The sequence below is a fragment of the Bos javanicus genome, chromosome 14 (genome assembly GCF_032452875.1).
Source record: "Bos javanicus breed banteng chromosome 14, ARS-OSU_banteng_1.0, whole genome shotgun sequence".
Lineage (NCBI taxonomy): Eukaryota > Metazoa > Chordata > Mammalia > Artiodactyla > Bovidae > Bos > Bos javanicus.
In genome coordinates this window covers 77,082,972-77,107,724 of record NC_083881.1, presented here as the reverse complement: position 1 = coordinate 77,107,724, position 24,753 = coordinate 77,082,972, and the positions used below count along the sequence as shown (strand labels likewise).

The 24,753-nt window shown below is 43.3% G+C and overlaps 1 protein-coding gene across 1 annotated transcript; it reads left to right on the top strand.

Annotated features, from left to right (window-relative positions):
- Positions 1-4,068: 4,068 nt before the first annotated feature.
- CA2 (carbonic anhydrase 2) lies at positions 4,069-23,761 on the top strand. Its single transcript, XM_061439453.1, has 7 exons — positions 4,069-4,461; positions 5,666-5,863; positions 15,346-15,464; positions 15,892-15,984; positions 17,612-17,674; positions 19,789-19,944; positions 21,261-23,761. The coding sequence occupies exons 1-7, from the start codon at positions 4,428-4,430 to the stop codon at positions 21,378-21,380; spliced, it is 783 nt and encodes a 260-aa protein (XP_061295437.1). The 5' UTR covers positions 4,069-4,427; the 3' UTR covers positions 21,381-23,761.
- Positions 23,762-24,753: the final 992 nt, after the last annotated feature.

The following is a 24,753-nucleotide window of genomic DNA, read 5'->3' as shown; positions in this document are numbered from 1 at the left end:
CTTTACCATTTTATTTTATATTTTTATGAATATTAATATGTTAGAAACCTTTTTATTATGATAATTCGAGCACAGACTTCAAGATTTTTGTATTATAATTTCCTGATATATAGCCTGCCACTTTTTCCTTCTGGGGCAGAAAAAAAGTATCTTTCTTCAGGTACTGTAAGAGTCTCTTTATTTAGAATTATTCTTAAATAAACGGGTCTTCCTGTCCAGTAGAAAAACGAGTGTAGGATAACTAATATTTTTGACATTTAAAAATCCAATCTTAGAGTAGTCTTTTGAACATAACTGAATCATGACTGCCTGCTAAGAATGCCTCAGTAAAATAAACTTCCATTCTGAATGCATCTATGTGAAGGCACAAAGCCATCTCTATTATCTAAAAAAATTTTAAAAAGGACAGAAAAAGCTGCTAAGACAATCAATGTAATAAAAAAGAAGTTAACAAAAAAATCTAGATCTCTAATGAATATCCAAAGATAAAATATTTTCTGCCTGAAGTGAGGATGCAAGTTCTCTCCAAATTCAACTCTGTGGGGAGGGCCTGCCCCACTAAAAATGAGTTCATGTTCCAGAAGTGTGAGAGGAAGGTGGAAACTCACTTGAATAATAAGAATCTGTTTCCTGAACTGCAGTTTGGTGGTGTTTGAAGTTTCAGAAAATTTAATAATCAAAATGTGCTTCTTTACTTCCATGTAAGTAAAGCCACAGTCTAGCTTCACAGAAAATAAGAGACAAGGATTCCAGCAGGTCTGAAAACCTAGCTACCTTCACAGAATCTTTAGAACCCACTTTATATTCATAGACTTAGTATTCAGCTCTTAACACTTACCAATAATACATCCCCAGGGCCTAGTGAAGAATCTCATATCAACTGCAAGGCCCTCTTCTTTTCAATTAAGTAAATATTTGAAAATTATGCGAAGAATCAAATTATTTTACTGGACTCCACAATATGTAGCTACAGAGTCATAAATAAGAGGTTCTTTGCAACTACAAACTACATTTTGTGATGGTGTGTGTACATGTGTGCTCAGTTACGGCTGACTCTTTGCGACCCCATGGACTGTAGCCCACCAGGCTCCTCTGTCCATGGAATTTTCCAGGCAAGAGAACTGGAGTGGGGTGTCATTCCCTCCTACAGGGGATCTTCCCAGCCCAGGGACTGAGCCTGCATCTCTTGCATCTCCTGCATTGGCAGGCAGATTCTTGAGTGCTGTGTGGCATCTGGAAAGAACTGTGATGGTACTAGAAACCAAAAATACTCATTGCCTAAGAATTCATGGCAACATCAACCAAAAGACTCCAGCACAAACAGGTGCACACTTTCCTGGAATCTTAGGACAATAACTGCCGGGAGCCGGCATATTGCATATTGAGTGCATATTGCATATTGAGTGCAGCACTTTTCAGGATCTGGAATAGCTCAACTGGAATTCTATCACTGCCGGTAGCCAGCGTGAGGAACTCCGCCCATGACAAAGGTCATGAGGAAGGAGGCTCGGCATACGCAAAGGCGGGATCGAGCCTCAGGAGTCCCCCTGGAAATTCTCGAGCATATACCCCCAAAACCAGAGTCTGCCTACTTTCTGCTTTACGGGGGGCTGTCCCCCACTACCTCTCTGAAAAAAAGTTAGCTTACAGCTCCAGTTAATAATTCCTGGGTGTGACAGTGTTTAACCTACAAACTCCTTTGGAAATCCTCTAGCCTGCCTGAATAGGTTTTTCCGGCAACATGTGATTGTTCAGAGCCTCCCAACTGTGAGAAGCAGGAGATGTTCTAACTGTCTAAACACAGATTCTTTTGAGTAGTTAAAAGATTGATTAGAAATTGTATTGGTGAAGGGATTTTCACTTGTTGGGCCAATGTTTGCTGCTAAGTCTCCATATCCCTTACCTGCTGTGTCCCTGGCAGTGTATTGGTTAATATAATTGGTGTAAATAGTAGCTTTAATGTTTGTAACCTGGGACCCTTGAGTTAATTCTTTTTCTTGTTGTAGCCCACCACACCTTTGCTCTGTAGGAATGCAACTTTATCTAATGCTTTTGGAGGGTGGCTCCTGACCAATCACCTTTAGAGAAAAATAAGTTTTCTGAAGAAAAGGTCTTAAAATGTTAACAGGCCTCCAGGCCAGAAGATGATGCAAATCACCTAAGCTTTTGCATATGATAAGTTTGCAGGAAGAAAGCCTGGTTTGCTGCAAGACTCTACCCCTTCCCCCATTATCCTCTGTGCATAACTTAAGGTATAAAAACTACTTTGAAAAATAAAGTGCGGGCCTTGTTCACCGAAACTTGGTCTCACCATGTCGTTCTTTCTCTTACCTTCTGGCTGAATTATTCAGCCTCTTTTCTACACTGAATTTCCTCACTGAGCTATCCTTATTTCAGCCTCTTTTCTTCACTGAATTTTACTGAGCTATCCTCATTCTATTACTCTTTATATCCTTAATTAACATTTAATTAAGCAATTGTTTCCTGATCTTCGCCTACGCCGTCTCTCCTTCGAATACCCTGGTTCAGCCGGGGCTGGTCCCCGGCAAATAACAAGTATATCTAACTGTGAATTGTATTTGTTTGTGTGGAATTGACTGAAATAAATAGCAAGTAATAACTTTTGAGATCAATATTGCAAAAGTTTGCACTAATATTATAATTTATCTTTTTATTTATCTGTATAAGTAGTATGATGTTTAGGCTGATAGGATTGTGTAAAACTGTGTCAGCTTCCCCAACGTTAACTCTAATACTATGCTCTCAAAGATCACAGCGATCCACAGGACAGAAAATCCTTCTCCTCTTTTTGTGGCAAGGCCCCTTGAGGGAAATGAAATCTGCTCCCACCAGAAAACAGTCCTGACTTATGCATTAGGTACTAGGAAACAGAGCTTCAGGCCCACAGTACTTTTAGATATCCATGAAAATGTTTTCTTTTAAAACCAGAAGAAAAAAATGAACATATATATCAAAAAATGTTTAAAATACATAATATTAAAATATTAATATTTTGTGTATGTATGCCCTTGTGTGTGTGTGTGTGTGTTTACGAAGACGGGATCCATAAAGGCAAAACGCCTAAGGCCCAGAAAAGCCATAATGTTGCCTTGCCTCAAAAAATATCCTGTTAAATTTCTTTGAATTGATTCTTAGGTATGCCAGATGCCAAGTTTTCTTTGGCAGCCAACTTCTGAGTTTTCACCTTTTTGCAAGTTCTCATCTTTTTGCAAGAAATTCTTTTACCCAATTCCTGTTAGAAGAGTGATTCTTTAGAAGTCTTGATTGCTTTAAATCAGTATTTACTCGCCTAGGTAATCTCCCTCCAACCCGACCCCAAGTTAATTTTTTAAAGAGAAGAAAGGAGGTAGGAAGAGATGTCAGGGTATCCATATGACACCTTGTCAGTTCTCAAGGAAATGGCCCTCTTCCATGCATGCGCCCAAAGGAAATCAGTCCAGAATGTTCATTGGAAAGACTGATGCTGAAGCTGAAACTCCAATACTTTGGCCACCTGATGCGAAGAGCTGACTCATGGGAAAGACCCTGATGCTGGGAAAGACTGAGGGCGGAAGGAGAAGGGCACGACAGAGGATGAGATGGTTGGATGGCATCACCGACTCAGTGGACACGAGTTTGTGTAAACTCCAGGAGTTGGTGATGGACAGGGAGGCCTGGCATGCTGCGGTCCATGGGGTCGCAGAGACTCGGACACGACTGAGGGACTGATGGAGAAGCACGCTTGCCTCGGTGCGGGCTCTGCGGGAGACCGCCCTCCTCCTCGGTGCGCTCACGGCCGTCCGGCAGGGGGCGCGCGGCGCCCGGCCCTCCGCGCCCCTCCAGGACCGCAGCTCCGTCCGCCCCAAGGTCACGCTCCCCGCCCCGCTAGCGGGCGCAGGGCCGGGACCCCGAGCGGCGAGCCCCCCGGGGCTGGGGGCCGCGGCGCGGGCGGGGCCGATGGGGCGGGGCGGCAGGGCGCGGGGGCCGGGGGTGCGCTCACAAAGGGGGCGCGGGCGGAGAGGAACCGGGGCCCGAGCGGTCCGCGCCCCGCGGGGGCACGGGGCGCGCGCAGACGCTCCGCAGCCCAGTCCGCGCGGGGAGCGCGGAGCCTCGCGGCCGCCCCGCGCCCGCGGCCGCGCCGAGGGAAGCCGGGCGGCCCGAGCGGAGCCCCGGAACCTGGCGTAGCGCCCCGCCGGCAGGGCGCTCTCCCCGCCCCCGGAGCCAAGCCCGCCCGGCCCGCCCCGAGCGCGCGGAGCGCACCTCCGCCCGCGCCCTCCTCCCCGCTCCGCCCGGGGCCGCCCGGGCCCCCACCCCGGGGCCGCCCCCACGCGCGAAGGTGGCGGGCGCCTATAAGAGCCGGCGACGGCGCGGCCCGCCGACACACGGCGCGGGCACCTGAGCAGCAGCCCCCGGACCCCGGCGCGACCATGTCCCATCACTGGGGATACGGCAAGCACAACGGTGAGTGCGGAGCCCCCCGACGCGCCCCTCGGCGCGGGGCCCCCGGGCGCGCCCCCCCGGCGCGGGGCCCCAGGCCGCTGTGGAGGAAGCCCTGCGCCCCGCACCGGGCCGGGAAGGGGGACGCGCATCGCCGCGGGACCCGCGCGCGGCCCCTCTCGGGTCAATCACCACCCTGTCCCGACCCAAGAGGACGCTAGGAAGGGGTGCAGCGAAACACTTTGGTCGTTGATCGCAGAGAAATTAGGAGACTCCCCCCTCCCACCGTCTTCATCCCCTCTCCCCCCCAACCCCCTGCCGCCCGCTTCATCCTTAGCACCACCTGTGGCTAAGATTCTCAGCATGAACTGTTCCCGGGGCGTTTTCTTGGGCTGGTGGTTTGAGTCCTCTGCGCTGACTTCTGAGTTTTCCTGATTTCTTGACTTCTGAGGTCAGGAGGTCCCCAGGAACCCGGTTTTTTCGGGGCCACAGGTCTGGGTTCCCCCAGGCCAGCGGACGTAGGAGCACATGTGTCTGGCGCATCTCTGAGCGTCTTGCGGGGTCTGGGGCTCGTCAGGTGATGGAGATCCCGACCCTTCAAGGCGAGGGGGCTGGCGGGGCGGTGACTCAGTCCTTGCCTCTGGCAGAACTGAGGAAGGAATCTCCCTCTTCGGGAGTGTCTTTAGGAAGCTTGCTCATTCAAATCCTAATCACAAACCCAGGGTCAGGTGCTCAGTTTCAGTAAAAGAAACATAAAAATAGCTAACATGTATGTGACGCTCACTGCTTGTTCTAAAAGCATTACATGGATTGATGTTCTCATGCCAACCTCTAAGCCAGATGCTACTGTACCCCATAATACAGAGGGAAAAACTAAGGTACAGATCAAATGTTTTCCCAAAGGTTGCATTTCAGTCGTGTCCTACTTTTTGCGACCCCATGGACTGTAGCCCGCCAGGCTCCTCTGTCCATGGGATTCTCCAGGCAGGAATACTGGAGTGGGTTGCCGAGCCCTTTTCCAGGGGATCTTCCTGACCCAGGGATCGAACTCAAGTCTCCTGCATTGGCAGGCGGGTTCTTTACCACTAGCGCCACCTTGTATTCAGCTGTGAAGTGGTATCGCCAGAATTGGAGCCAAGCAGGTCCAAGAATCATTGCCCTATCCCCGGAGTTGGGGTGTGCCCTTCCCCACATTGTGGGGGGTTCACACATCTCTGCTCAATCCCAGGCCCTGAACACTGGCATAAGGACTTTCCCATTGCCAACGGAGAGCGCCAGTCACCCGTTGACATCGACACCAAGGCCGTCGTTCAGGATCCTGCTTTGAAGCCTCTGGCCCTTGTCTATGGGGAAGCAACTTCGCGGAGAATGGTCAACAATGGTCACTCTTTTAACGTGGAGTATGACGACTCCCAGGACAAAGCAGGTCAGTGTTTATAAAATAACTTGTGTGTCAGTAGCAGCTCTTTTCCCAGCTTAACAGGCGCAGGACCCCCCCTTAATACTACACTCTGATCATCTTAGTTGGATTTCAGCCTCTGGGAAGCAGGCTAATTTCTTTGCAGTGGCAGGGGCTGTTTCTCCCTGTCGGATTCTAGGTAGGGCATTGAATAACTGCTGTGCCTGAGAAAAGTCAAAAAAAGGCAGGGCCCCTTGGCGATAGAGATCAGCAATGAGGAGACTTGCAAAAACTGAACTTTTTAGGATTGGTCTTCAAGGTAGCATGCAGAAGAGCGATGAAAACCTGCTACTTTAAAATCTTGAAATTCTCAGAAACACTGTGTTTGTGAATATTTTCTCAGCCTTGGGCCAGTGTGATAAAGGTGGCTGTGTATCTTGGTATCCACCCAGAAGTTCATTCCATAAATGAAGATGTTTTAGAGTTGGTGGACATACCTGGTCCCTGGCTGACAAAACCAATTACCATAATTTATTTGTAGTCATGCTGTTTACAGAACACTCTTGACTGCTGCTGCTTTTTATTATTTTTTTCTTGCTTAGAAGTCGGAGAACAATCCTCTTCAGACACAGTAGCAGCCTTCTACGCCCACTGGTTGATTTCTTGGCCAGTGCCCTGTTTTCCCGAGTGCTTTCCTCTGAAGGGCCCTGAGAAAACGGTGCTACAAACACGTTATGTGTGGTGGTGTGGGCCTGGGGGGGTGTGGAGCCTTGCGCAGAAGGAGAAAAGACAGATCCAGCGTTCAGTAACGCTGTCAAAATGTTCGCCTAATGACCTGCAGTACTAGTATATGAATGTAATTAGAATCATTATAGTCGAGATGCCTTGCCTTTTTTGGTAGCTATCCGATGTATTCAGTACAGTTTTGAAAAAATTCTTCTTCCTTCCTCCTCTCTGTAAAATTGGAGTATCTATTACAGCAGAAGGATTAAATGGGACAGATATATAAAGCCCAGTGCTTGGCACCTAAGATTCCTCGGTAAATGGCCATTGCTCTTGTCAGCTCTTCACACCACTTGGCTGCCTTTGTTAGGCAAGAGCTGTAGCTATTGCACCTCTGATGTAAACTTTTGTTTTTTGTTTTTTTTTTTTCATGGTAGCAAATGAATAGGATTTATTAAAGAGAAAAAAGTAAAGTTTTTAAATTGCTGTAAAATTACTTCTTACCACTTGATGATATTTTAAAGTCTTATAACACTTCTGTATTTTTCCAAACATGCCAGTTATTATGTTAAACTATGGACTGATTTTACATATGACATTATTACATAGTAATATGTTTTACCATGAGTATGCCCAGTTCTGATGGATTTCTACATGAGCAATAACTGATGAGAGCTAGCTACCTTTTTCTAACTGTTTCTCCCGGTGAATAACACACACATTACTAAAGCAACTGGCTGTGTTTGATTGTGAAACAGATGAAAACCAAGTGGTTCAGATAGAGGCTCAAGTCCATGTCTTTAGAGACAGATGTATTATTCACTTGCTGCTGCTGCTGCTGCTAAGTCGCTTCAGTCGTGTCCGACTCTGCGACCCCATAGACGGCAGCCCATCAGGCTCCCCCATCCCTGATTTTCTCCAGGCAAGAACAATGGAGTGGGTTGCCATTTCCTTCTCCAATGCATGAAAGTGAAAAGTCAAAGTGAAGTCGCTCAGTCGTGTCCGACTCTTAGCGACCCCATTATTCACTTAGTTTTTATAAAAGAAAAGAAAAATCTCACTAGCGCCACCTTTATGTAAGACAAGCCAGGCACCCGGAGGTCAGGATGGAGCCATGGTCCCTCGCTCGCCTCCCCTGAGCCCGTGCTGGGGATGCCTCAAGTAGGAAGACAAGAACAATAGATGCTGACAGTCACTTTGGTGGGTGCAACAAGAAGGTATTCCAGGGAAACATGGAAAGCAGGTTTGGAGTTGGCCCGAGCAAGTCAGAAAAGACTTTTCAGGGTGAATAAGGTTTGAGCTTAAAGGATGAGGCTTGAAGGATTTCAGCCTTTTGGAGGAGACTCCCAGCAAAAATGAAGCAGGAAACAAGGAGGACTTGAGAGAGCCAGGCGGGAGGTACAGTAAAAACAAGAGGAATGAATGCTAGAGAGGCTTGTTCTCCTTTACAGGTGAAAGACTCCTTTGTAATTTTGCCTGGTACCTCGTCAGCATTTGCAGGTGTTTTGATTAAACAAGGAAGCATTTTCCTCTAGAATATCAATATATTAAATGTTGATGTTAAGGGAAAACACATCTACAGGATAGAAAAAATAAAATCAAAGATAGCATGCAGAGAAACACCCTTTGGACTTTTTTAAGATCCTAGACTCTCAAGTTGGAACACACGGAGGAGATACTCTAGTCAAACCCACTTAAAATAAACATAACGAAACGGAATGCTCAAGAGTTTAGGTTAATTGCTAGTCGTCTCCTTCCTAGTTTGTTGGAATGAGACTACATGGCAACCGCTTAAAAATGGAAATTGAATAAGAATCTTTAAATGACAGTCATAGTTAACATTTAGTGTGTTCATACCCATGCCATACTTTTAAAAACTGATATACTTTTCTGTTCTAAGTCTAAAAATAATTTTTCATTTTGGTCATTCAGTTTTTTAAAATCTGTAGTTTATCATCTCTTTCTATTAGGAATTATTTTCATTGTGTTAATATTTTAAGATATCCTTTATTTTCTATATTTAAATGCTTCAGTTCATTTACTCCCCTCCCCCGCAACCCAGTGAGATATCAGTCTTCAAGAACTTTTCATAGGCTCAGATTTTCGGATATATCCTAAATGTTCTTATACCCAAACTTAAATTCTTGGGGATAATGAACTGAATTGGTAGAATTTATTGTTATGTTTAAGCTTGCGAGAATTCTTTTTAAATATGGAGTTAATAGGCTTTAACTAGGAACTTGGGTTCAAGCTCTCCTCAATCTTCTGCCTTTAAAAAGAAACCACCTGAAATTAATGAAAAAACGTTAATCCTGTTAGGTTTTTTAAATTATTAAAAAATAACTCTCCCCGTTTGAGATCTTTTATTACATTCTTTATCTGGGAAGAAAAGAATAGTAGTCAAATTATTAACTCCTGCTAACTTATTAACTTTTACTAATGAGTTTAAAACTCTCCTACTGTATTGCAAAGTTAGAGGCAAATATTGAAAACCAGAGCTCGAATTATTGGGCCAACCCATGGACAGTCATTGTGAGCTTCTGTAAGATAGACTAAAGCATTCTAGACCCCGTATTTAATTGTGTTCATGTCAAAGGGTTACTTTAAAAAAAAAAAAAAAGCTGTCAAATAATTGCCATAAACCTGAAACTAAAAACTGCTGTTCCCTTCTGTCTTCATTGTGGTTATGTTAGTGAAAGTAACAGCTAAACATCTCACTACTGAAAAAGAAATGGAATATGGGCATGTTTCCCTCAGATTTGTCTCTACTGACACTTGCTTTTTTAACCTTAGCAGGTAGCCCTAGAATGGCTGACCACTGCCAAAACCCCAAAATAGATTTTCAGATTCTTCATAGAAATGATTATTCACCTGCTAGAATGTGTTTTTTAATAGACTATTTACTTCATTAATAGGAATCCCTTAAATTTTAAACTAAGGATTATTGGGAATAGTTTATTTATATTTTGAATTTAAGAGAGATTATTGACATTCACTAAGGTCTGTAGTTTATCTGGATGTATCTTATATCATATGTATGCATGTTAGTAGCTCAGTCATGCCTGACTCTTTGTGACCCCATGGACTGTAGCCCTCCAGGCTCCCCTCTGCATGGGATTCTCCAGGGAAGAATACTGGAATGGGTTGCCATTTCCTTCTCCAGAGGATCTTCCCAACCCAGGAATTGAACCTGGGTCTCTCGCATTGCAGGCAGATTCTTTACCAGCTGAGCCACCAGGGAAGCCCTCACATCTTATATTAAGTAATATTAAAGTGATTAAGAAGGAAAAAATGTTAATGTTACATTTATAGCTTTTAATTTGTATTAGTAGCTAATTTATTTCAATATTACTAAAATGAATCTTTCACAAGTAACATAATTTACATAAGTAACATATATAAGAGGACAGATGATAATATTACATTTAGTGCTTCTGTTGTGTTTTATATAGAGTACGTATAACTGATGGAAGATCATGGAAGTTAAAATCTTCTCAGGCTCTTGATTTTGCAGTTTGGATTTAAATGAAGTTTGGAGGCGTCTTGAACAGGACATTGGGTCTTAGAGTAGAAAACCGCATTCATGTATCTCCATTGCTTGTGGAACACATTTCTGTGGTACAACGGATGATGGATTCTACACACAAAAATCACTGGATTTTTCCAGAGGGGAAAAAATGCAGTCAGCAATTTCTGCTATTCTTTAAAACTATTTTTTCATTAGAAAAAGGAGTTTTTAAAGTGGAGTAGTTTAGAAAATGGCATGGAGCAATCAAATTAAGTAAAAGAGTAAGTAGACCCAGAATACTGTGCGAGTTCCCCGTCTTGAATCTCGTCTTTCCTATTTCTCAAGTGAAAAGATGCACGCTGCCTTTATGAGTGTGTGTGTCGCTCAGTCGTGTCTGATTCTTTGCAACCCCATAGACCGTATGGAGTTGGAAATGACATTCCTTCCCCTGGAGAAGGAGATGACAAGCCACTCCAGCATTCTTGCCTGGCGAATCTCATGGACAGAGGAGCCTGGCGGGCTACAGTTGACTGAGTGACTAACACGCTAACACCTTTCCTCATTACAGTAGGGGCTTCCCAGGCGGTGCTAGTGGTAAAGAATCCACCTGCCAAGGCAGGAGACCCGAGAGACTCTGGTTTGATCCCTGGATTGGGAAGATCCCCTGGAGAAGGAAATGACAATCCATTCCAGTATTCTTGCCTGGAGAATCACATCGACAGGGGAGCCTGGTGGGCTACAGTCCATGGGGTCGCAAAGAGTTGGACATGACTGAGCGACCGAGTATACACTGTTTACAGTGGACTTCTCAGCTACATAGTAACATAGTTTTATTTTAACAGAAGCTGAAACAGATATGTCTGGTAATAGTAGACTAGTCCTGAAAGTGTTTAATCATTGAACACTCAGGCATTTCTTTTTTTTTTTAGTATTAGAAAGCCTTATATAATAAAAGTTCATATTACTCTTGCCTAATTCTAAATCTTTATAAACATGTATTTTTTAAGGGTATATATAGTTATGAATTATATTTTCATCTTGGAAAAAGTCTATTTGGGGGGTATAAGGATAATTCTTTAATTCTTTCTTTATCATCAGATTTTATAAAAGCACTTTTACAGTAAGTTTTTTAAAGTTTTAAGAGATGTGATTTTATCTGAATACATCCAAATTCATGTTTCTTAATAGATCAGTAATATAGCACCATTTTTTTAAATTTATTTATTTTTTCATTGAACTTTCTTTTTATTTTTTAATATAAATTGATTTATTTTAATTGGACGCTAATTACTTTACAATATTGTATTGGTTTTGTCATCCATCGACATGAATCCACCACGGGTGTACATGTGTTCCCCATCCTCAACCCCCCTCCCACCTCCCTCCCCATACCATCCCTCTGGGTCATCCCAGTGCACCAGCCCCAAGCATCCTGTATCATGCATTTAACCTGGACTGGCAATCCATTTCACATATGATAATATACATGTTTCAATGCCATTCTTCCAAATCGTCCCACCCTCGCCCTCTCCCACAGAGTCCAAAAGACGGTTCTATACATCTGTGTCTCTTTTGCTGTCTCGTTCACAGGGTTATTGTTACCATCTTTCTAAATTCCATATATATGTGTTAGTATACTGTATTGGTGTTTTTCTTTCTGGCTTACTTCACTCTGTATAATAGGCTCCAGTTTCATCCACCTCATTATAACTGATTCAAATGTATTCTTTTTAATGTCTGAGTAATACTCCATTGTGTATATGTACCACAGCTTTCTTATCCATTCGTCTGTTGATGGACATCTAGGTTGCTTCCATGTCCTGGCTATTATAAACAGTGCTGCGATGAACATTGGGGTACACGTGTCTCTTTCATTTCTGGTTTCCTCGGTGTGTTTGCCCAGCAGTGGGATTGCTGGGTTGTATGGCATTTCTATTTCCAGTTTTTTAAGGAATCTCCACACTGTTCTCCATAGTGGCTGTACTAGTTTGCATTCCCACCAACAGTGTAAGAGGGTTCCCTTTTCTCCACACCCTCTCCAGCATTTATTGCTTGTAGACTTTTTGATAGCAGCCATTCTGACTGGCATGAGATGGTACCTCATTGTGGTTTTGATTTGCATTTCTCTGATAATGAGTGATGTTGAGCATCTTTTCATGTGTTTGTTATCCATCTGTATGTCTTCTTTGGAGGAATGTCTGTTTAGTTCTTTGGCCCATTTTTTGACTAGGTCATTTGTTTTTCTGGACTTGAGCTATAGGAGTTGCTTGTATATTTTTGCAATTAATTGTTTGTCAGTTGCTTCATTTGCTATTATTTTCTCCCATTCTGAAGGCTGTCTTTTCACCTTGCTAATAGTTTCCTTTGTTGTGCAAAAGCTTTTACTTTTAATTAGGTCCCATTTGTTTATTTTTGCTTTTATTTTCAATATTCTGGGAGATGGGTTATAGAGGATCCTGCTGTGATTTATGAGTGTTTTGCCTATGTTCTTCTCTAGGAGTTTTATAGTTTCTGGTCTTACGTTTAGATCTTTAATCCATTTTGAGTTTATTTTTGTGTATGGTTATAACACCATTTTAATGTTCTCTCTTTTTTTTAAACAAATTCTTTTCTTCTCCTGGCCTATTGTAAGGCAGAGCTGTCAGCCAGAGGTTGTATCAGGAGCCACAGAAGGGCCCAGACGCCTAGATATCTTCCAGCAGCTTTATCTTTTCTTTGACGAGATGAACGTGTGCTGCTACCAGTTAAGCGTATTAGGTGAAGTTGTCCAAACAAACTTTATCATGAAGACCTTGTCCCTTGGTTTTCAGCCAAAGCTGAAGTTATCTTGGACTCATTACTCTGCAGAATTATAAGCCCCAACTAATAAAATTCACTTACGGCAAAAGGGGTTCTATTTCCAGTTCTAGAGAAATAAAACTGAAGCAGTAGAACTACCCTAATTTTAAAAGCTCTTAAGTATGTCGGTTTGTTGCTGTTCAGTCACTAAATCGTGTCCGACTGTTTGTGACCCCACGGACTGCAGCACGCCAGGCTTCCTTGTCCTTTACCAGCTCCCAGAGTTTGCTCAAATTCATGTCCATTGAGTCAGTGATAATATCTAACCATCTTATCCTCTGCTGCACTCTACTTTTGCCCTCAATCTTTCCCAGCATCAGGGTCTTTTCCAATGAGTCGGCTCTTCGCATCAGGTGGCCAAAGTATTGGAGTTTCAGCTTCAGCATCAGTCCTTCCAATGAATATTCAGGGTTGATTTCCTTTAGGACTGAGTGATTTTATCTTGCAATCCAAGGGACTCTCAAGAGTCTTCTCCAACACCACATTCAAAAGCATCAATTTTTCAGCACTCAGCCTTCTTTATGGTCCACCTCTCACATCCATACATGACTACTGGAAAAAACCATAACTTTGACTGTACAGACCTTTGTCAGCAAAGTGATGTCTCTACTTTTTAATATACTGTCTCAGTTTGTCATAGCTTATAAATATGTCATAGATATATCAGTTAAATCCCATTAATACATATAAATTAAGTAAAAGCTTTTTGGAGGGCATGGGGAAAACAGTGGTTTATTACTATTTTAATCCTCCCTTAAGACACAGCTCCTTAATTATCTACAGATAGACTGCTGTCTAAGAGTGTGATCTCTAGTATGAATTTAAGTGTAACAAGGTTACACTAATACCAGAATCATGGGATAGTTATTAAAGTTAGAATTTTAAGAAAGCACTATGCACTGTATCTCACAGATGATCAGCCTGTGATGATCAATCAATTCTTAGTGAATAAATAATTGAAGGTATCCATTTTACAGATGAGCCAATTTAGTCAGAGTCTAAATAGAACATTTTAAGTATAAAGCTAAATAGTAGAAGTGACAATCCAAACTGGCTTCCTGGTGGGTCAGACGGTGAGGACTCTGCCTGCAACACAGGAGACCTGGGCTCGATGCCTGTGTTGGGAAGATCCCCTGGAGGAGGCATGGCAACCCACTCCAGTATTCTTGCCTGGAGAGTCACATGGACAGAGGAGCCTGAAGGGTTATGGTTCATGGAGTCACTAAGAATCGGACATGACTGAGGAGCAAGCACACAATCCAAATTCTAAAGAACTGGGGAAACTTGTAGAGAAGAATTGATTTTAAGATCAAGGGAATGCTTCAGTTCAGATTAGTCGCTCAGTCGTGTCCGACTCTTTGCGACCCTATGAACCGCAGCACACCAGGCCTCCCTGTCCATCACCAACTCCTGGAGTTCACTCAAACTCACATCCATCGAGTCAGTGATGCCATCCAGCCATCTCATCCTCTGTGTCCCCTTCTCCTCCTGCCCCCAATCCCTCCCAGCATCAGAGTCTTTTCCAATGAGTCAACTCTTTGCATGAGGTGGCCAAAGTACTGGAGTTTCAGCTTTAGCATCAGTCCTTCCAAAGAAATCCCAGGGCTGATCTCCTTCAGAATGAACTGGCTAGATCTCCTTGCAGTCCAAGGGACTCTCAAGAGTCGTCTCCAACACCACAGTTCAAAAGCATCAATTCTTTGGCCCTCAGCTTTCTTTATAGTCCAACTCTCACATCCATACATGACCACAGGAAAAACCATAGCCTTGACTAAACGGACCTTTGTTGGCATGCTTATTGTTTCACAAATTCTAGTGAGAAGTGGTATCAGAGGTCGGCGAAGGGGGCTGAAGGTTGCTTTCCGGGCCGAGTCAGAGCAGAGGTTCCTGAGTTTGCGGGTGTGTGATGGCCCAGCGTTGGAGGGCTGCTGCCAGCGCCTCCTCACTGATTCACAGAAGAATTCACAGTGCCGTGAAAATCTCCTCTCTCTGAAACCTGAACCTCTGACTTCAAAACAAACCTGGAAGGAAAGTGTCCTGTGCTCAGAAAACAGATGGGAAAAGCATCCATCCTTTCAGTTAGTACAAGTAAAAGAAAAAAAAATAACAGCAGTTGAAATGATTCCATTCAGCTCTGCAAACTAAGCCCAAGTCTAGATTTAATTTTCACAGAGTGAAGATGCTGCTTCAGGCATAAATTTAGTACTATAAAAGAAGATTGAAGATTGTGACATTCAGTGGTGTGTGTGCGCCCCACGTGTGTACGGATGAGTTTGTGGGTGTGTAAGTGTGTGTGAGCCACCAGGCTCCTCTGTCCATGGGATTCTCTGGGCAAAAATACCGCGTCTCTTATGTCTCCTGCATTGGCAGTTGGGTTCTTTCCCACTAGCGCCACCTGGCAAGCCCACATAAATATTATATATATATTTTTTCATTTTAGTGCTGAAAGATGGACCTCTTACTGGCACTTACAGATTGGTTCAGTTTCACTTTCACTGGGGCTCATCTGATGACCAAGGTTCTGAGCATACTGTGAATAGGAAGAAATATGCTGCCGAGGTAAGATACACTTTTTTTTTTTTTTCAAAAGCTTAATTTGTAAATTCAGCTCAAACCATTTTCTTTACAAAGGCTCTTCATATTTGCTTCTTATAACCTTTATTTGTGATGTTATGGTTAATGCCACAAAGCTTTCTCTAAGACCTCCTAAGAACACCGTTTGCGTGAAAATGAATTCAACTTGGAGGATCGTGTTTTAATGTAAAATCTAGAAATAAACGTTCCTCAAAGGTATGCAACGCTTTGTCTTAGAGTTGTTGAAGGAATCGCTTGCTTTTATGCCAAGTCGTGGACAAGTAGAATTAAAATACAAGTTTCGATGTATAATTATGCACATTTACGCTTTCTTTCATGAGCTCTAGCTATGGAGATAACTGTGTAGGCTTTTACCATGGTTAATCGTTTGCTGTCTGTGCTTCTGCTTCAGCTACACCTGGTTCACTGGAACACCAAGTACGGGGACTTTGGAACAGCAGCACAGCAGCCTGATGGACTGGCTGTTGTGGGTGTTTTTTTGAAGGTTAGTTGATGGCCCAATTCTCCCCCCCGACCCTGCCTGTTTCCAAAAAAGATGAACTGGACAGAACATTCATGACAAATAGGACATTCTAAAAAAAGCCTAGGAAATGCTTTTGGCTCTGAAGTATTTAGGGGCTTATTTTCCTGCATATCTGCTATCCGCAGTGGAGATAGAGACAAAAAGACAATTCCAGAGGTATTTCTTAGGTACTGTTTGGATGTAAATGTGAAGGATGTTTACACATGAAATATGAAATGAGAAAAAGCAATGCTTGGGATAAATACTAGTACTTTTTTTTTTTTTCTCATTCAGCCTTAAGCTGGGTAGTACTATTCCATGATAGAGAATGATAAATTAAGACCAGGTTTTGGAGGAGTGAAGGACAGTGACTCCATGTTGCAGAATCCAGGCAGCAGGACTTTGACGTACCGACTGAGCTGCCCCCTGGATAGTTATAAACCCAGTGGAGGAAGGTCCGGGCTGCAGATTCGTGGTTCTAGAAATCCTGTGTCAATGTGACATTTGCACACACAAGTGACAAGTGAAGTGAAAGTGGCTCAGTCGTGTCCGACTCTTTGTGACCCCGTGGACTACAGTCCATGGAATCTCCAGGCCAGAATACTGGAGTGGGTAGCCTTTCCCTTCTACGGGGGATCTTCCCATCCCAGGGATAGAACCCAGGTCCCCCGCTTTGCCGGCAGATTCTTTACCAGCTGAGCCACAAGGGAAGCCCAAGAATACTGGAGTGGGTAGCCTATCCCTTCTCCAGAGGATCTTCCCGACCCAGGAATTGCACCGGGGTCTCCTGCATTGCAGGTGGATTCTTTACCAATTGAGCTACTACGAGTGTCTATGAAATTATGCAAGGAAACCCTGACGAAGAGGGGGTAACACTGCTCATCAAGCAACTCTGAGAAACTGCAGACTGGGAGGAAAGACCCTGATTAAATGATCAATGGGGAATACAGGAGTCAAGGGAGATTTGGGAGGCTGGAGGGCAGAAGGACAGAGAAGGCATTGGCACCCCACTCCAGTACTCTTGCCTGGAAAATCCCATGGACTGAGGAGCCTGGTAGGCCGAAGTCCATGGGGTCGCAAAGAGTTGGACAAGACTCAGCGACTTCACTTTCACTTTTCACTTTCATGCATTGGAGAAGGAAATGGCAACCCACTCCAGTGTTCTTGCCTGGAGAATCCCAGGGACAGGGGAGCCTGGTGGGCTTCTGTCTATGGGGCTGCACAGAGTCAGACACGACTGAAGTGACTTAGCAGCAGCAGCAGCAGCAGGGCAGAAGGAAAGGTCGAAAGAGGGGGGATTTGGCAAAGGAGGGAAGACAATAGTGCAAAATTCTACATGAAGCTTAACGCAAGCATTTGAACAGTGTTGTTGACTTTGGCAGTTGGGGGTCACTGGTGACATCTGAGAGGGTAATTTCAGGTGAACCACAGGGCCAGAAGCAGGTTGTTAGTGAAAATAGGGAAATGAGACTAAGACTGATGGGTGGCATGTAGCTAGTGGTGGTTTTTGCTTCACCATTTGGAGAAATTATACCTTAGAGCTGCCCTAATCAAGAAAGGGTGTAGTGCGAACTGCATATGCTGCCTTGTCCTTTGTGTCTTTCTGTAGGTTGGTGATGCTAACCCAGCCCTCCAGAAAGTCCTTGACGCGCTGGATTCTATTAAAACAAAGGTACAGTTCAGTGTTTTTGACACCTGCATAGGGTACCTATTTTCTATACCCAACTCATTTTTTAAAATTCTTTTGCTCAAGCTGGGTAGTCTCGGTTTGATGAGTGGTGCTTAGATGAGCACCTAATAAAGGTAACATGTTGCTCATATGTTTATGTAACTTAATCTTTATCCCAAAGTTAATCCTAATGCTTGTATAATTTTCGGACTTGTATTTATTTAATCTTGCTTCATTTGAACATCCATATGCAAGAATCAGAGAAAACTGTGATTGCAAGGAGGCTGAACCACCTGATCCAGTTATTCACCCTTCATTAGGCAGATATTTCTTGAGTACTTACTATATGCTGGCCACTTTGTTAGTCTAGGAAATGCAATGGAGAACACGATGAGTAAGGTCCTGCTTTGAGGCCTCTTTGAATTCATGTTTAAATCTATGTGCTGAGGTCATGGGGCATCTGCTTATAAATACGGCTTTCAGCAGCAGCAACCTGGCTTTATCAAACTCATCCTCAAATGAAAGCAGCATCTATCTTCTGAAAGGCTTACCTATTACCCTGAGCTTGACTCCCTTGATTCGTATAGAATAAACCTGATCCTACAACACTAATTCAGAAGGATATATGCACCCCCCGCCATGTTCACTGCAGCTTATTTACAACAGCCAAGACAGAAGGAGCCTGAGCATCCAATAACAGGCGCATGGGTAAAGAAGACGTGGTAGGTAGATAGAGATAGAGGGGGCTTCCCAGGTGGCTCAGAGGGTGAAGAACCTGCCTGCCAAAGCAGGAGACGTGGGTTTGATCCTTGGGTCGGGACGATCCCCTGGAGGAGGGCATGGCAACCCACTCCAGTATTCTCGCCTGGAGAACCAATCCCATGGACAGAGGAGCCTAGTGGGCTACAGTCCCTGGGCTTGCAAAAGAGTTGGATAGGACTGAAGTGACTAAGCTCAAGACACAGACAGACAGATAAAATGGACTCAGCTACAGGAGAATGAAATCATGCCATTTGTGAGAACATGGATGGACCTTGAGAGCATTAGGCTAAGTGAGATAAGTCGGATAAAGAAAAACAAATACCAGATGAATTAGTGGAATCAAACAAATAAGCAAAGAAAACAAATACAAAACCAGCTCACAAATACAGGGAATCGATGGTGGTTGCCAGAAGTGGGAGTGGGGGGCCAAAAATGATTGAAAGGGGACAAAATGTACAAATTTTCAGTTATAAAATAAAGACGTTTTGGGATTGACTTACAAATAAATCAAAATCAATGCTGTAGTGACTGTAGTTAATATCATTGTATTGCCACTTTGAAAGTTGCTAAGAGTAGGTTTAAAAGTTCTCATCCCAAGAAAAGAAAATTCTGTAACTGTTTTATGTTGAGAGATGTTCACTAGACCTATTATGATCATTCGATAATATATTCAAATATTAAATCATTACATTGTATTCCTGAAACTATATGTCAACTACATCTCAAAAAAACCAACTAAACCTTCCTTCGCTTGAGCCCATTTTCTCTCAGCCTCTCACCTACGCCCAAGCTCATTATCTCTGTCCCCTTTAATTAGTCTCACCTGACAACTGTCTCTCTGCAGTGACCTGTCACTCTTCGGACAACCCTTTGCTGTTGCTTCTGTTTCTCTAAAGTGCGGTGTCCAGAGCTAAATGTAGCTCTTCAGTTCTGGTCAAACCATCAGACGGTACAACGGGACAGTTACCTCCTCATCGAGGAGACGTCTACATGTTCTGTTCCTACATCCTAAAATCGCAGCGTTTTGGTGGCAGCAGTTTCACTTTAAATACCGGCTAAAATTAGTTAATGACTTAATGAAAAAGATAAGGGATTGTTTGAGAGGACAGATGAGCAAATAAATGGACGGGTGAAATTGATAGGTTCTCTTGTTTATATCTGCTAATCTAAGTTTCCCTGTCGAATGTCTTCTGTTAATTTCTTTTATTCTGTTTTCTGGTGAATATGGAATGTATCTTTTTAAAAAAAAGGAAGGTGTTTGACTCTCCAAGTTGAATGTTTCTGTTGCCTCTTCTCCTGCGTCCCCCCGCCCCCTCCCCCCGACTCTGATCACGTGTCTTTGTCTTGTGTTCCAGGGTAAGAGCACCGACTTCCCTAACTTCGATCCGGGCAGCCTCCTTCCCAACGTCTTGGACTACTGGACCTACCCTGGCTCACTGACCACCCCTCCTCTCCTCGAAAGCGTGACCTGGATCGTGCTCAAAGAACCCATCTCTGTTAGCAGTCAGCAGGTCCGTTTGCTCAAGTCGGGGGAGCACTTAGTTCAGGCGAAAGGACTGGACCTTTGGAAGCAGACAGACCTGGGCTCTAATCCTCCTGCTGCTCCTGGCGCAGCAATAGTGCTTAGCAGATGTAGTTAGCACCCAACAAGAACTTGCTGTTGTGAACCATAACCTTAGGCAATTCTTTCTTTTTACTCTGAAGTCGGATAACATCGAAGATTACCTGAGAAAGGTGTCTGTCACCCAGTACATGCTTTTTGTGTGTGTGCATTAGGAGGAATCTGAAGCCTGGAACAAAGAGATTTTATATTCAAGGCTGCATAGCTGTGGGTGATCATTTCCAGCCCACGGGTCACTCACCTAAGAGCTTACTGTGGTTTATTTACATCAGAATACATCCTGAATTCTAACAGTTGAGAGTCATCCCTTGGATAAAAAGCACCTATTAAAAGTCACTCCGAGTTGCTGTAGCAGCTTAGACCAGACGCACATCTCCTACAGAGCACAGTTTGTGCTGTTCAGAGCGCTGCAGTGGAGTGGCTGTGTGTGTTAACAGTAGTTGACTTGCTCGGAAATTGACTTCCTCGGAGGTGACCAAGGGAATTTTGTTTGGCAAAGAGATCAGGATCTGATTCTCTGGCAGCTGCCCTACTTCCCAAACCACCATTCTTCGTTGAGATCAAGTCATGCTTAGTGAAAGGGAAGTGACACTTTCAGAAACAGCCTCAGAGAAGGAGGGAACTGGGGCAGGGCTGCCTGGGTCAGGGCACTCTGCTGGGAGCTCACACGAATTTAAAAGGAAATCAGAACTACCCAGTGATAAGCATTGGAAATCCCAGCATGGGCAGATTTAATCCTGTGCTTCTGTAAATGTAAGCAGAGATGTCAGCCATCATTCCACCCCGGGGTCACTTTGTCTAATTGTACCCATGCTGATGTTTATCTTCCCTGGGGCAGAAAACAAAACCTTAATTTGGATCTAGAATTGTTATTATTACTTTACATCTCTGAAATATTTTATAGGTTTTTGATGTTGGATTATGTAATTAAAAGAGGAAAAAACAAGCTCATTGCAAATTTCCTTTAAATAACAGCAAAATGTTGTATTTATTCTGTGGAAATTAATTTGTTGTATAAACATATATAGATGTAATCTATATGTGATTATATATCTGTGGGTGCGAATCAAATTAAATTTTGAACATTGCCATCTGAGACTGTGAATACTGGGAAATATATTTCAAGATTTAACACAAGCATGATAGTTGAATGCTCTAGTGAAACTTGTATTTTTGATGTTTTTCATCTTTAATTTTGTCTTTTAGATGTTGAAATTCCGTACTCTTAACTTCAACGCGGAGGGCGAGCCTGAACTCCTTATGTTGGCCAACTGGCGTCCGGCTCAGCCGCTGAAAAACAGACAAGTCAGAGGTTTCCCCAAATAAGAAGGCCCCGGGGCGGTGTCCAGGGGACAGCCTTTGGGCCTCCCTTTAGCTTAGCACAAGTCCACTTGGTGAACTGGCCCCTCGCTGCTTTGCGTTTGGCCTTCTAGACCCTTCGTCTCTCACCTGACGTGCTTACTACTAAAATGTGAAAACCTAGACCAATTGTCATGATTGACAGATTTGCTGTGACTGGTGCTTTGCTTATGATGGTAGCCTTTCTGTGACAGAGAATATAAGAACCTTGATTTTGCTCACAGAATGTGGGGTAATGAGCACTCACAATGGTTCAGTAAAATGCTATTTTTAAAATATAGGAAGGTAGGATGATTGAGTGCAAATCTATATACGAGGGTAGATTGAACTATGTGATATAAATCAGGTAAAATAGTCTCGATCCTATGTAATGTAAATCAGATAAATGTTTGTGATTCCACGATGGTATAATAAAAACTTTAAATTCTTATATATTTGTAGCAATGGTATCTTAATTACGCTATGATTTAGTGACTTTTGAACTATAGCAATGTAAATGAATTATCTATAAAAATTGTTATAGTTGTAATACAGAGTATATTTCCATTCAAATAATATATCATAACTTAATAAATATTGTATTTTAGATACATTCTCTAATAAAATCTGGAATTCTATCTTGGATTATTTTATTTTATGCTGGGCAGTGGGTAATGGTGAAGGAGCAAATGTATACTTTTTTAATTCATATTAATTCACTGTAAATAATAAGCCATCATAATTGGCTTACTCATAATCAAGAGTCTCCACAGAAGGAAACACCCTGAAGGTTATCTGTATTTGCCATGCGCTCTTGTGAGTTTTCTGAGCACTGGCTCATGTGATCTCCATGAGGGTAGATCCTGAAAAAGGAGAGGAAGTGGTTACTAGAACAGCGGGAGGGGGGAGGGGAGACTTCCCGAATCAACATGTGCTCCTGGGAAATGCAGCAAATAAAAATCCATTTTACTCAAAAGAGGAATCCCAGTGGTCCCCAGAAGTGAGAGTCATCTGAATCTTCAGAAGGTGAATCATACCTGCTCCAGGTGGGAAGAAGGGTGAACAGATGAAACGCCAGTCTGCTGCTCCCATGGCTGTCTTGGATTTAGCTCCATGCCCAGACCCTGGGATGTTTGGCTAATGAGTTACTCTGGGAAGCCAAGTTTAACTCATGACTCAGGTGCCACAATTTGAGGGGAAAAAAATAAACTTCTTTGTTACCAGAGACAGAGAAGTCACTAACTCATTCTCACCTGCTTTGCTAAAGAACTGAGTTTTCTGTAAAAGAAAGATCAGAAACTTTGGAGTTTGATGGTCTGTTTTGAATCTCGGCTGTTCTCAATCGCTATGACCCTGGGTGTAAAGAGAGGATAACACCCAGGATGATCATATTATATGAGGTAATGTCTGGTGTATAGGAGGTGGTCGAAAATAATACATTTTAAGCCTGTGTGTGTGTGTTTAAGCCAGTGAGTCTGTTAACTTAGTTTCCTGGAACAAGGCTTCTTTAATTTGTTGTTTATTGTTTTGGGTAGGGGACCTACAGGCCAACCTTAAACAGAATTGTGTATGAATTAAAACTAAATCTACTCCAGGTGAACTGCAGAGGGCCTCTTCTAAATATGAAAATTTAACTTGTGTATATTTTTACATATTGGTTTTCAGTTATATGCTGAAGCAGAAACTTGTCAACACTGAGTTCTATATATAAGTGAGTTATGATGTTCTTGGTGTATAATGATCTCTAAATTTTGTAATAAAGATATTTTATACCACTTATCGGAGAAGGCAGTGGCACCCCACTCCAGCACTCTTGCCTAGAAAATCCCATGGACGGAGGAGCCTGGTGGGTCGCAGTCCATGGGGTCGCTAAGAGTCGGACAAGACTCAGGGACTTCACTTTCACTTTTCACTTTCATTTTTCACTTTCATGCATTGGAGAAGGAAATGGCAACCCACTCCAGTGTTCTTGCCTGGAGAATCCCAGGGACGGGGGAGCCTCGTGGGCTGCCGTCTATGGGGTCGCACAGAGTCAGACACGACTGAAGCGACTTAGCAGTATACCACTCATAGCCAGAAATACATGTAATCAAGAGATACTATTTTCTTGATCTTTTTTTTGGAAAGACTTTGACAAATATTCTACTTTATTCCGGTACTTTTCAGATGTTTCATCAAAATATTCCTTTAAAGCAGAAAAATTCCTTAGGCACAGTTTAGAGCAGATCATTACTTCTTTAGAGTTTCATGTTTTACAAAATTTATTCAAAATGTCCATCTTACTCTATTATAGCTATGTTTATTTTTAATATAAAATGTTACAACTGGCTTATTGCAGTTAATAAAATTGGCACTGGGGTATTGTTTATCCTTCAGCTTATTGTTACCTCTGGTTATCGGGTGTACTTGCTGGGACCTGGGTAGCCTCAGTTTGAGAAGCACTGATAATGTTGAGAAGCAGGAAAGAATAAGTTAAAGCTAAATATTGAGGATTTGGATTATATTTATTTCTCCAAGGACAGCTGTTAGTTTTAAATGGCTCCTTACTTTAACGGATATCATAATTGGTGTTAGTATGTTTGTATTTTTAAGCTATATTTGAATTGCTCTTTTGCATCTCACAAATAGGATCCTAACTCAGTTATTCACCCTGAGTTAGAAGAAGGGAGGTGACATAAATGATACTCTTGTAGGCAGAACAGTGGCCCTCCAAAGATGCCTGCATCCTGAAACTGAATGTTACCTTACCTGGTAAGAGAGACTACACGTTTAGTTTCAGTAAGGGTTGTGAAATGAGGCAATTATCCATTGCAATCATTGGGGTTCTAAGAGGGAGACACGAAGGTTGGGAGCAGAAGGAGGAGATGGGACGGCGGAAGCAGAGAGGAGGGATGAGCCCTCCGGCAAGGGAGCGGGCAGCCTCCAGACTCAGGCAGAGGCAGGGCACAGGCGCCTCTCTGGAAGAACCAGCCCGGCTGACACCTGGATCTTCGCCTGTAAGACCCACTTTGGACTTCCGGCTCTGGACAGGTCAAATAATAGCCCTGTTGTGTTAAGCCACTGAGTTTGCGGGGTGATTTGTTACAGCAGCCAAGAGAACTTAATACTGAGGCAGGAATTACGTGACCCTGCGTGTGAAAATAAAGGAGGTCAGCGGCTTCCTCCGTCCAGCCTGTGAGCCCGGGGGTAACCATTCCTCAGCCTAGACTGTTCCTCCTCTCCAGCCCTAACTGTGAAATCTTGCCTGCTGGTGGATGCCAGGCTCCCAAGTCAGGTCTTAACGCTGACGCTCAGTCTCTCACTCAGGAGAGCGTGTGGCTCAGGGGCTTCAGACGCCGATGGCCTCCTCCCCTCGGGGCTG